Below are 13231 nucleotides of genomic sequence, written 5' to 3'. Positions count from 1 at the left end.
ATCAATAAACTGAATTAATTCTCTATAGGATGAAGCTGTGGTCAGCTGGGTTGAAGATACCATGGAAAAACTAAAGATTCATTTTGGTAGACCCCCCCTCCCCTTGTCTCTTTCATCTGCAAAACACCATAAAGGTGTTTCTCTTAGATCCGCTGTTGGCAGATCAATAAACTGAATTAATTCTCTATAGGATGAAGCTGTGGTCAGCTGGGTTGAAGATACCATGGAAAAACTAAAGATTCATTTTGGTAGACCCCCCCTCCCCTTGTCTCTTTCATCTGCAAAACACCATAAAGGTGTTTCTCTTAGATCCGCTGTTGGCAGTGCTGAGTCTACAACTTATTGCCTGACAAAATTTTCATACTGGCTCTTAAATGCTGTTATTGTCTATAAAAAACACTTATCCTTACAGCCACCAGACATTGTGGTCAGTTTTGACATCACTGTCTTTATCTGCAAATGTACTATTCTTGTTGAAACTCTTCAGTTACTATCACAAGCATTTCCTCCACATATAGTAAATTGCTTGATTTCATCATGCACTGAGGTTAGTTTGTCTGCAAAATCAAATTTTATGAACAGATCTAAGGTACTGTCATGGGCAGTTCTCTTGCTTCAGCCAATTTTTACCTTGAGCATGCATCTAAAAGACTTCTTATTCTCCTCAGTCATCATTCTGGATATGCTATGTGGACCATGTTTTTTCCATATGGAAAAAACATGGTCCACATATGGAAAAAACATGGTCCACTTGGAGATGTTCTACTCTTGTTCCTAATGAAAATCACCAACCTTCTTCGATATCCTCCTCTCCTACTGCATTGACTACTTCTGTTTATTGTAAACTTACCTTCACTGACCATCTGCACAGATCCTTTTCAAAAAAAATGGGCATTGTTATCAAAACTGCAAAGTTTTGATAACAATGCTAACAATGATAACAATTTGATAACAATTATACAGCAATTTAATTTAAATTTTTCTATAGCCAGAAGGAAAATTTAAAAATACTATTATTTCAAGAGTCTAGAGGAGAGGGGAAAAATCTAACATGTATGATACCTTATTGAGATCTGACACTTCTGATACCTCTGATTCAACATCACTATCAGCATGCCTTATGTGATCATTGTCTTCTGCTTCTTGAAGCACAGAATATCTTCTTTCAAGTTTACTCAGAATTTCATTTTCTTCACTGCTTGTTTCATCGTCCTCATCAATTTCATCATCATCTTCTTCCATAGGAGCTGAATCTTTGAGAATAAATAAATAAAATAAATACATTATTCGTCTTGCTTACTAGTTTTCAATGAAACGCCCTATATAAACAGTCTTACAAGTGTTTTGTTTTTGCTTACAAAATCTAATTTAGAAAGCATGAATTTACTTCTCACAAAAATGTACCATAAAAATACATAAAACAAGACTTCAAAAACAATGGAAGAAATACAGTAGAACTGTATTTTTAGAGAAAGTAAGGAGAAAAAAAAGAATGGCACCCCAATAACAAATTTTTTAAAAATGTTCATGTAGTAAAACCCAAATATCTGTTTCTTTAATTTCAAGAATTCTCTATAATAATGTTTCATTCAGAACAGAATATGATGATAATGATGTATCAGTATGGATATACAATTGAAGAATTTTTATTTATTATATTTTTTTTGCAGAGACTATGGTAAAACAGAACATTCTAATAAGCAAGACATGCAGGAATTATTCTTGTCAGAGAAATCAGCTGGTCATTCTAGTATTGTGTCTCCCCCCCCCACTTTGCACTCAACTTTAAGTGTGGGATTTTCTCTTCTCTTACTGGCACTGTTCTTTAGTGCAGGATTCCCTACTTCTTTCTTGCAAGTGCTGGTCTATCTGTGCCAGATTTTTTATTATTTTTTTTTTCTGCAGGCACTGATCTATTCAGCATATTCAAATATTTCTGAATGACCTGTAAAGTATTACAAATCATTCAGAATGCACTAGCATCCACAAGTTTTTGGGATCCTAATAAAACACTTCTTGAGTTCTCTTTATCTCCCTTTGGGGCACTTGTCATAAAGGTCCAAGAGCAATGTGTTATGCAATATTATCAGGCAGCTTCAAAATTCTGGTTGTATATCTACAACTCCAATTGATAAACCCAAGAAGAAATCAGTTTTAAATATACTGATAATTTGCTTGATGCCATTTCAAGGTTTAGTAAAAGGAGCAAAGAAAGATAGAGATTTTAACAAAAGCTAAAAGCAATATATTACTTCTGTTGTAAAGCCCTGATCACCTATGCATCAGCTGAACAAGAAAAATGATGCCAGGAGATCAGATTTATCACTAGGTGCTGTTATAACAGTGCCTTCTGAATGTATGTGTAGGTGAGAAGAAAAGCAAGGACAAGCATAAGATGCATTCAACAGTGGCTTTTGCAAGGGATCAGAGATTTCAGGAGATGAGATTTCTGCCTTTTACTCTTGACAGAAGTCAGGTTTTGATCTGTTGATGATTGATTTACATTTGTTGTGTGTTTTAGTGTAGAACAAGAATTATTCTAGAGTTCTTACCTTAAAGCATATTAGTATGTTGACTTTTTCTATTCTTTTTTTCCTGGAACATCTTTGTCCACTTGTTGTTAACAAGTATCTTGTATAGAAGACAAGAATTTTGCATAGTAGGAAATAAAGGTCTTCATTTCTGTAATTTGTTTGGGGCAGGTGCTTAAATCAGGAGAATGCAACCAGTAGCTTGACCACAAGAATAAAGCCTAGCAGTCTAGATGTGCTGCTCTAGTGCCATATAGCACAAGGCCGAAAAATGGCTGAAGGAAGAGTGTCCTGTGTATCAGAGGAAATTAACACAAGATTTGTCTTGGTTATCAAGACAAAAGGTAATTTCTATATTACACCTGGAGAGATGAAATGATCAAGAAAATCAATTATGGTCTTGGTTATCAAGATGAAATAATCTCTATATTATCTCTGTATTACACCTGGAGGAGTGAAATGATCAAAAAAAAAAAAAAATCAAACCAATAAATCATAAAATATTATGGCTTGACTAAAAGTCACACATCTGTATTTCAAATTGCACTTTTGTGTTTAAAGTAAAAATCTGGATATATTCACTTTTTCATCATCATCATCATCAAATTCCTGCCATATACCGATAGTACTACATGAAAAAAAAAAAAAAAAAAAAAAAAAAAAAAAAAATACATCATTACTAACTTCTTATCTACAATTTTTCTCCAAATCAGTCTGTTACTTGTCAAGACTCCAACATTATCAGATCTTATATTTCTATCGTCTAAGGCACTTTGTACCGTATTAATCCACCTATATCTTGGTCTTCCTCTGGGTCGTTTACCTGCCAACCTGGCAGAGAACACTTGTTTTGCTAATCTTTCCTCGCCCATTCTATTTAAGTGACCATAACACCTAAGATTAGCTCTGCTAACGCATTCCTGGATGCTGACAATGTCGAGTTCTTTCCTAATATCCTCGTTTTTAATATGATATTGCCATTGATGCCATCTGTTCACGCTTCTAATCTTTCTCAGGACTCTCATATCTGCGGTCTCTAGTCTTTGGTCAAGTGTTTTATTCTGACCCGGCTCTCAGATCCATAAATTAAAACTGGTTTGAACACTGTCTTGTATACAGCTAATTTAGTGTTCTGACTAATTTCTCTCTTATTCCATATGAATTTATTCAATTGACTTCCTACCATGCCAGCTTTGCTGATTCTGTTGTCTATTTCTATATTTAATTTACCATCTTCAGTAAAAAATCATGCCTAAGTAGCTGAAATGTTTTATTTGTTCCACAGGTTCTCCATTCACAACACAGTTGACATTTTCAATGATTCTGCCTATTTTCATTGTCTTTGTCTTTTTATTGCTGACCTTCATATCATATCTATTACAACAGCTATTCAATTTAGTCAGAGAATTTTGCAGACTTGTAGCGGATTTATTTAGAAGTATAACATCATCCGCATAAAGCAAAGATCTGACATTAACATCTCTAATTTTGATATGTTTAATACTACTTTCCTTCATAATGTGATCCATATAGATAATGAATAACAGGGGGGATAATGTATATCCTTGTCTCACACCAGATTTAACATTAAACCATCTTCCTGTACTTACTTCAATTCTAACTGCTGACTTACAACTCAAATAAAGACTAAGTATTGCTTGATATAATGCCCCACTGACACCATATAACTGCAGTGTATTGAATAGCTTCTCTCTCTCTTGGCACCTTGTCATATGCCTTTTCCAAATCGACAAAACTTAAATACAGATCTTTGTTATATTCCCATGCTTTCTCGACTATTTGTCATAAAGGGAAGATCTGATCCTGACAGCCGCTATTTGGCCTGAATCCAGCTTGTTCTTCACCAAGCTTTTCTTCCACAATTCTTCTCAACCGTTTCTCAAGCATACTTGCATAGATCTTGCCAGGAACACTCAGTAGGGAAATACTTCTGTAATTCTCACATTCAGTTTTATTTCCCTTTTTATATATGGGTACTATTAGAGCTCTAATCCAATCATCGGAAATTCGTCCCTCTGTCCAGGCTTTCTGAACTATGCAGTGCAGCCACTGTAAGACTTTTATACCACCATACTTCAGCATTTCTGGTTGAATATCATCTACTCCTGCTGCCTTTCCACATTTCAAGCCTTTGATGGCTTTTTCTACTTCGAGTATGGATATATATTCCTGACTGCATGCCTGGTCAGTGTTTTTTATCACTGTGCTGTCATCACTGCTTGTTTCATTTAGCAGTTTTTCAAAGTAATTACTCCATACTTCAAGGATATCTTTTTCTCCTGTTTTCATGTCACCTTTATCATCTCTAACTCCTTTTACAGCACTCATTCCTCCATTCCTAAGCTTCTTCAACAACCTCCAGAATATTTTGCCACCTTCTTGATATTTATTTTCTATATTCTTTCCAAAGTCCTCCCATGACTTTTGTTTAGCTAGTTTTACATCTTGCATTTTTCTCTATATTCTCTAAGAGCACAAGCTGACTTATTTGACAGGAACTTTTTGATATGCTGTCTTCTTTTCCTTCACTGCCTCTTTAACTTCCTGTGTCCACCAGGGAGTTCTGATTTTTTTTATCCTTGCAGACAACCTCACCACATGCCTCTCTGGCAGAATCAATCAATGTTTTCTTCAGAGTTTGCCACTGAATCTCCAAGGTTTGATTCCTGTTCTCAAACTTTTTCAATATATTTAAAATCAGATCACAGGCCCTCAAATGAAATATATTATGCTTATTTGTTCTGGCAAGAGGCTTTTTGCTCTAATAGGAATATATTATATTTTAATATGACAATGGCATGAATACTAAAGATAAGACATTTTGAAGATTATGAATGTTTTACAGTGAAGTTGACCACCACCATATTTTATTTAATATTTTCATATTTAAAATAAAAAGACTAGATATTCATAGGAGACTGTAGGAACTGAAAGGCAATAGATTTGGTTTCCTTGGAAACAGTCTGACTTGTTCCAAGAGGCCATATAAGTAATTGTTGGAAATGATCTATTTACTTAAAGAAGCAGCATCTTCACACCTACCTGTCTATTATTCTCTCTAAGAATGAAATAATATTAACAAATTTTATCATTCTTGTGTAGAGGCTTAAGTGCTGTGAGGACATTATGTTGGAGGTTTAATGGATTTTTTACAACACTCAAAAAGAATTAAAATAGAATTTAATACTTCCTATATTTCGTCCTAGTCACTAGGACATCTACGGGGATTACAAAGACAATTAATGTAACATGCACACAAAAACTTACAATACTAAGCCCAACCACGTGGGTGACAATAAAGTCCTATCTAGGTGGAGCGCCCTCTAAGGGCAGTAGTAGGTGGCCTGGAATGTAAGGTGGGACCTCTGGTGATGACTGTTTCCCAAATCTTCGGAAGCTTAATGCAACCGTATTTGTTAAGATTTGGTTGGTTTTTGAGAGCTGCTGCTGCTTCTAAGAAAAGTCTCTCTTTCTTGAATTTGCTGTGGTGGAGCATGGTGGTTTTCTTCCATGATACTCTGTGGGTGGTGTCCAAAACATGGTCAGCCAAGCCTGAATGGCCATAGTTGTGTTTAACGATGTACGACTTGTGTTCCTCCAGGCGGATGGATGCTGATCTGCCTGTCTGTCCAAAGTACGCAAGCTTACAGGAACAGGGTACTTTGTAAACTCCAGGCAGAGAGAGAGGAGGGAGCTGATCTTTCGTAGAACGGATAAGGGCAGCCAGTTTGCGGTAAGGCTTATATGCTGTGTGTAGGTTGTACTTTTTTAGTATCTTGGTTATTTTTTCCGAAGTGCCACGGATGTAGGGTATGGGGATGGCATTTTTAAATTCTTGTTGACGAGAGGGACGGGGAATGGGGGAGGAATTGATTATTTTTTTGATGCCGTGTTTGCTGTAGCCATTGGAGAGGAGAGTTCTGTGTATGTGGTTACATTCAGTAGTGAGAGCGGTTCCACTGGAACAAAGATTGTGGGCTCTCTTGGTAAGGGTTTTAATGATGCCAAATTGTTGTGAGGGGTAGTGGTGGGAGAGTTTGTGAATGTATCTGCCTGTGTGTGTGGGTTTTCTGTATACAGTGAAGGCAAGTGTATCATTAGGCAGGCGCGTGACTAAAGTGTCTAGGAAGGGTAAACAATTGTTCTTTTCCTTTTCCAAACAAAGAAACCACAGCAAATTCAAGAAAGAGAGACTTTTCTTAGAAGCAGCAGCAGCTCTCAGAAACCAACCAAATCTTAACAAATACGGTTGCATTAAGCTTCCAAAGATTTGGGAAACAGTCATCACCAGAGGTCCCACCTTACATTCCAGGCCACCTACTGCTGCCCTTAAAGGGCGCTCCACCTAGATAGGACTTTATTGTCACCCACGTGGTCGGGCTTAGTATTGTAAGTTTTTGTGTGCATGTTACATTAATTGTCTTTGTAATCCCCGTAGATGTCCTAGTGACTAGGACGAAATATAGGAAGTATTAAATTCTATTTTAATTCTTTTTGAGTGTTGTAAAAAATCCATTAAACCTCCAACATAAAATTTTATCATTACTTTTTCAAATGTTTCATTCATATGCTCAAGAAGGACAAATTTAATACCTTTGCTAATTATACTTGGCAGCTTTGCCCTCTCAAGTGGTTTAATATCTGAAATTGAATCATCAGATTCCAAAGAAGGTAACCTTGCCGGTGCAGTTTGAGATAATGGTGGTAACTGGGTCTAGTGTAAGGAAAGAAAAGAAAAAAATTAAATTAATGAAAGGAGTACTAAAAAAACAGGAATAGTGTGACAACAATTTATGATATCAAATAAAATAATAACACAGACATAATCAATTATTATACAAGCTTAACTAACCATGCACTAATTATCACAGGCTCAAGATATTCAGTTTGACCAGGGATATTGGTCTATGGACTTTTAGACTTTTAAATCCATAATCACTGATCTGCTCATTGGCATATCACAAGTCACTTTGACTAGGGACAGGAGATTCATTCCATCATTCTGTGTGTTCATGGGCCCAAAACTGTGACACCTGATGATTTTCCCCGAGGTCAAATTTGCAATGTTCGGCAAGTTTGCAGATGTAGTAATTTAGTGTTATGTCTGTTTTGGAATGAAAGTTCACTACACTGCCATTGTATTTTTTATTCTCTGCTTTCATAGTGCCTTAGACTGACCCAGCAATGAGATGCAAAGTTTGCCAGCATTTTTGGCGATGGGCACATTAATGTTGACTATGAATCTCTTCTAGTTTTTTTCTAGTGAGCCAATTTTAAGTGAGAATGTATTATCAAGTGTAATAAGCTGTTGTTCTAGGCTGTCCATGCACTTTAGAAACTCTTTCACAGAAGGGAGACACAGGGGACAAAAGACATGTGGTTGAGGTTGATCAGGAGTTTTACTGCTGATTCGTCGATCTTTGTGCAATTAACATGCATCAAATATCACAATGAAGGCTCTTTTATTTTATGAGAGAGTACACCAAAATCATGTTTCTCTAGAGCCAAGATTAAGGATGTTATCAATGTCAAGATTAAGGATGTTGTCAAGATACAGAGAAAGACAATGAAAAAAATGATTATTTTGGCTGGTAAAAATAATCTAGGAGATGACAAGTATGGTATACAAGAAGATATGAAAGAGTTGCTTGTGAAACCAAATAAGAAGAGTATGAAAGTTGTGAGTCTGCTGGTACAGTATGATAGAGGTGAGCTGAGACGAAGAGCTACTATTGCAAATAAGTCAATGAGCAGGTTGTGTGCGAGGAATGGAGTGAAGTTTGTGGATGTATAGGACGAATTTGATGGAAGAAAAGATTTCTAGGATGATGGTTTGCATTTGAATGGATCCAGAGTTAGGTGTCTTGAGAAAGCACTGTTCAGCGAGAGTTGGGAAGTCTAGAGTCAGATCTGACTCTAGACTTCCCAAGTGCGAGACTCAGATCACACTAGTGTGATCTGAGTCTCGCACAATGCAATTTATATAACGCAGCATTTCTATGGAACCTAACATCCGCGTTATACAAGGGTTACCTGTATTTAAGAAAGATAAAAGCATAGAAGGGCAGAAGTTATGCCCCAATGGCCAGCTAGCAAAGGAATCAGAATTCTCAAGTATCATTTAAACAGGATGCAAGTTTTTGGCATTTGGCACTTCTGAAATGAGATTTGGATTCATTGATTTTTTTTTCTCCCTTCACCTGTTGTGAGAGACAGTGTATGTTGGGTGAAAAGATAGAATTTTTAGTCTCACGCCACTTCTTACACTGCTTTGCTACACCTATTATGCCATGGTTTGATAATGATTGGGACTGAGTGGAATGGAAGGATAAAGATATTCATGCAGGTGTTTGGATCGGCAAAATACACAAGCTAATCAGATCGCACAAAGGAAAAGTCACAGACGTTATCCCATTTGGCACCAATGTAATGCTGAAGAACGCAAAACTAAAAATGGCTGGGTGAAGGACATTCTGTAGTAACATCGTGACTGTGCATGTATCCCTTCCAACTTGAACAGTGAATGTCGATAAAAAAAAAGCTGTTCACATTGTGGAAATTGAAGTTTCCACAATGATTTTATTGTTTGGATAATTACTGTATAAAACAGAAGTGGAAAAATAAATAATCAAAGAAGCTGAAGTGATTATCTAAATTTGGAGATCAATAAAGACAGCAAATGAATTGCTACAGAATGCAGTAAATAAATTCTGAGCCAGTGCAGATCAAAAAAAGAGTTTAGGTTTGGCATTATCTGATATGGAGTGTCAAATCTGGTGAATGTACTTTAACTTCCTTATTGACAGAAGGAATCACAAAAAGTTTAATAGTGGAGGTTGCAAGTTTTGGGTCTGGACAAATGCAGGTGGTGGTGGTGGTGGTGTCAATAAGTTGGTATCAATGCTCTAAATGTTGATGAAGTAAATGCAGCATTTTTTTTAAACATATATGGATTTATTTAAATACTATCTTTAATGGAGGAATTTTTCTGATCTGCAGAATAACTGCATAAATGTGGTCTTGATACTGCTCTCCATATATGAACAGACATCAGATTCCTTCCACATGAACTAGCAGTAGGATTTTTTTTTTTTTACTAGCTGGATAGGTAGCCTCTTAATCTGTTGCCATCAGGGGTATAGCTCAGCTTAAAAAGCCCTTTCGAAGCACTTAGCAGATATTTAATGTCACTATGAAATCCATGGTGTAAAAAGTTGTATTTTCTTTTGTCATTTTTGGCATGAACTACAGAAAATCTCAAATAACAAACAATACACTTTTATTCCCATGAAAGGCTTATACCAAAGATGGTGTAAAAAAAAGCATTACAACATATACACCAGAAAGGGTTTCAGAGTCAGTTGAATACCTGCTAGTTTTCTGAAGGGTGTCAATCCTTCTGGACTAACATCTCATTTAAAAAAAAAAAAAAGAAAAAAAGCCAATAACCAGAAATTGTTAGGAACAGTAGGAAAGCTCAAAATTTAAAATCTGACAAATCCACCCAAGGTTTCTGAACTGACTAATCTGAATCTTATATGAACTATGTACTTTTGCTTTCTCATACAACGTACTTCAGATCTCAAAATAAAATAACATGCAATAAATAATTTTTTTTTTTTTTTTTTTTTTTAACATGGACTAACTCTGCAATTTAATTTATAGGACTTTTATTTCAAACAAATATTTAAATAATTGGAGTCCACTTAATGTGATATCACCTACTGTAATGTTCCTGTTTGAATGCATTAAAACAAATGCCATGATCAAATCTGCTAGAGATTGATTTTCTGAAGCATGAGAATTTTTCTTTCCCTCAATCTGAAATGACTACAATTTTGTAATGCTTATTATAGATAAGTAATGCACTCGAGAGAGTAAAGCAATGAAGCTGAAGACATCACACCAATAAAATAACTATTAAGCAAAAATGTGTTCTCGATATATTTTATTTCACACTTATGAAATTTTGAGCCCTTTTTTTGTGTATTAGAGATTTGTTTTATGAAACTAGGTTTCAGAAAATTTCTGTATGAACAAATCTTTGGTTATTTCATCTGATCTCATTCAACATAATAAGATATATCATATGGATAGTGTCCAAGTGGGGGAAGGGGCAGTACAAATAAATATGCATCATGGTCAACCATGAAAGAGACTATCATTAGTAAAGACTTACAAGCATGCAGAAAGCTCCATAAAAGTGGCTATGTTAAGAGACATTCTATGACCACCTCATGCATGACATTCTCAATAAAAGGCCTGCACTCATAATAGATGTGCATGTTTGGGGATATTTTTATTCTTAAAAGGGAGCTTTACAAATGGTTAAAACAAAACTACCAGTCAACCTAAAAAGTTTTCAGATTTGGATATAAAACTTTCATCTTTCAACAAGCTGAAAGAGGAAAACATGCAGAAGATATTGTACACTGATTTAATGTCTTAGACAACTGTGAAAGACCTTATCATCAGTAAAGACAAATATCATGAAACTGCAAAGCAAGCAAAAGGTCTCATAAATGTGACTAAACCAAAGAGGAAGATATAGATGTTGCCAGAAATGATTTGTGAAGCAGAACGCAATATTTCCTAATCTGGAGAAGAAAAAAAAATCGAAGTTCAAATTCATGATCATCAAATTCCTGACATGTACCCTAGGATATTATGATAGTACTACATGAAAAGTTAGATCATTACTAACTCAATCATTACTAAATCCACAATTTTCCTGCAAATTAGTCTGGAGAAGAAAAAAAAATCGAAGTCTGTTATCTGTCAAATTAGTCTGTTATCTGTCAAATTGTTGTCGTTTTCATGTGGATCCCCCCCCACTCCCAATTTTCCACAACCATCCCTTAGGAGTAGTTGAGCCCTCCGAATGGCACTCCGAATGGGTCAGTTTGCCTGTTCTGAGGGATGAAAAACCCTCTACCTCCAGATGAGACTGGCTAACTCAGTTTTAGTCAATAGAGCCAGATAAAGTTACTCACATCATGGACAGGAATCAAATCCTGGTCTTTCCAACCAAAGGGCTTCGTCTATACTGACTGAACTATGAAGGATCTATTGGTCAAGTCTCCAACATTATCAGATCTCATACAATATTTCTCTCTTTCTAAGGCCTTTTTAACTGTATCAACCCACCAAGATCTTACTCTGGCTCACTTTCCTGCCAAGTCTGGCAAAGAACACTTATTTTGCTAATCTTTCCTCTTCAATTCTGTTTAAGTGACCATACAACTTGAGATTACCTCTGCTAACACATCCATGAACGCTAACAATGGCAAGTTTTTTCCTAATATCCTTGTTTTTAATATGATATTGCCATTGATGCCACCTGTTCACTCCCCTACTAATCATTCTCAGAACTCTTATATCTGTGGTCTTGCATCTTTGATCAAGTGTTTTATTTCTAATTCACTCTCAGATCAATAAGTTAAAATTGGTTTGAACACTTTATTGTATACAGCTAATTTAGTGTTTTGACTAATTCTTTCTTATTCCATAAAAATTTATTCAACTAACTTCCAACCATACCAGCTTTGCTGATTCTGTTGTCTATTTCCTTATTTAATTTGTTATCTTCACTAAAAATTGTGCGTAGGTAGCTGAAATACTTTACTTGTTCTATAGGTTTTCCATTCACGATGCAGTTGATATTTCAATATTTCTGCCTATTTTCATTATCCTGGTCTTTTTATTGCTGATTTTCATACCAAATTTATTACAACAGTTATTCAATTCAGTCAAGGAATCTTGCTGATTTGCACTGGATTTATTTAAAAGTATAATATCATCTGCATAAAGTAAAGATCTGAGATCAACATCTTCAATTTTGACAACAAATTTAATACCACTTTCCATGATGTGATCCATATAGATGATGAATAACAGAGAGGATAATGTACATGCTTGTCTCATGCCCGATTTAACATCAAATCATCTTCCAGTATCTCCTTTAATTCTAACTGCTAACTTAACTCAAATAAAGACTAAGTATTGCTTCATATGATGGTCCAATGACACCATATAACTGTAGCATTTTGAATAACTTTCCTTGGCATCTTGTCATATGCCTTTTCCAGATTTACAAAACTTAAATACAAATCCTTGTTATAGTCCCACGATTTTTCAACTATCTGTCTTAAAGTGAAAATCTGATCATGAGAACCTTTATCTGGCTGAATCCAGCTTGTTTTTTTACCAAGTTTCTCTTTCACAATTGTTCTTAGCTGTTTCTCAGGTATATTTGCATAAATTTTATCAGGAACACTCAGTAGGAAAATACCTCTGTAATTCTCACATCCAGCTTTATTTCTCTTTTTATAGATGGGTACTCTGAGAGCACTACTCCAATCATCCAGAATTCGACCATCTGTCCAGTTCAGGCCTTCTGAATTATGCAGTGCAGCCACTGTAAAGTTTTTATACTCCACTTCAACATTTCTGGTTGAATATCATCTACTCCGGCTGTCTTCATTTGTGATTTTTGATAGCTTTTCTATCTCAAGTATTGATAGGTGTTCCTGATTGCATGCCTGTTGAGCATTTTCTATCACCATGCTGTCACTACTTGTTTCATTTAGTAATATTTCAAAGTAATTATTCCATATATCAAGTATATCTTTATCTCCAGTTTTCATGTCAACTTGATTATCTCTGATTACTTTTCAAGT

At 35.5% G+C, this 13231-nt stretch overlaps 1 protein-coding gene across 1 annotated transcript in view; it reads right to left on the bottom strand.

Moving 5' to 3' along the window:
• LOC150095945 (X-linked retinitis pigmentosa GTPase regulator-like) overlaps nucleotides 1–13231 on the bottom strand; it is a 166165-nt gene that overhangs the window by 65372 nt on the left and 87562 nt on the right. The window contains exons 11-12 of the mRNA XM_090409247.1: nucleotides 7146–7266; nucleotides 1063–1253 (exon numbers count right to left, since the gene is read on the bottom strand). Of these exons, the coding sequence (XP_090265373.1) occupies nucleotides 1063–1253; nucleotides 7146–7266 (312 nt within the window). The remainder of the gene's footprint in view (nucleotides 1–1062; nucleotides 1254–7145; nucleotides 7267–13231) is intronic.

This window comes from Typopeltis vanoorti, chromosome 19 (assembly GCF_054136105.1).
Source record: "Typopeltis vanoorti isolate ZY-2024b chromosome 19, IOZ_Tvanoo_1.0, whole genome shotgun sequence".
Lineage (NCBI taxonomy): Eukaryota > Metazoa > Arthropoda > Arachnida > Uropygi > Thelyphonidae > Typopeltis > Typopeltis vanoorti.
Note: the sequence above shows the minus strand (reverse complement) of the source record. Positions and strands in the feature narration are given on the sequence as shown.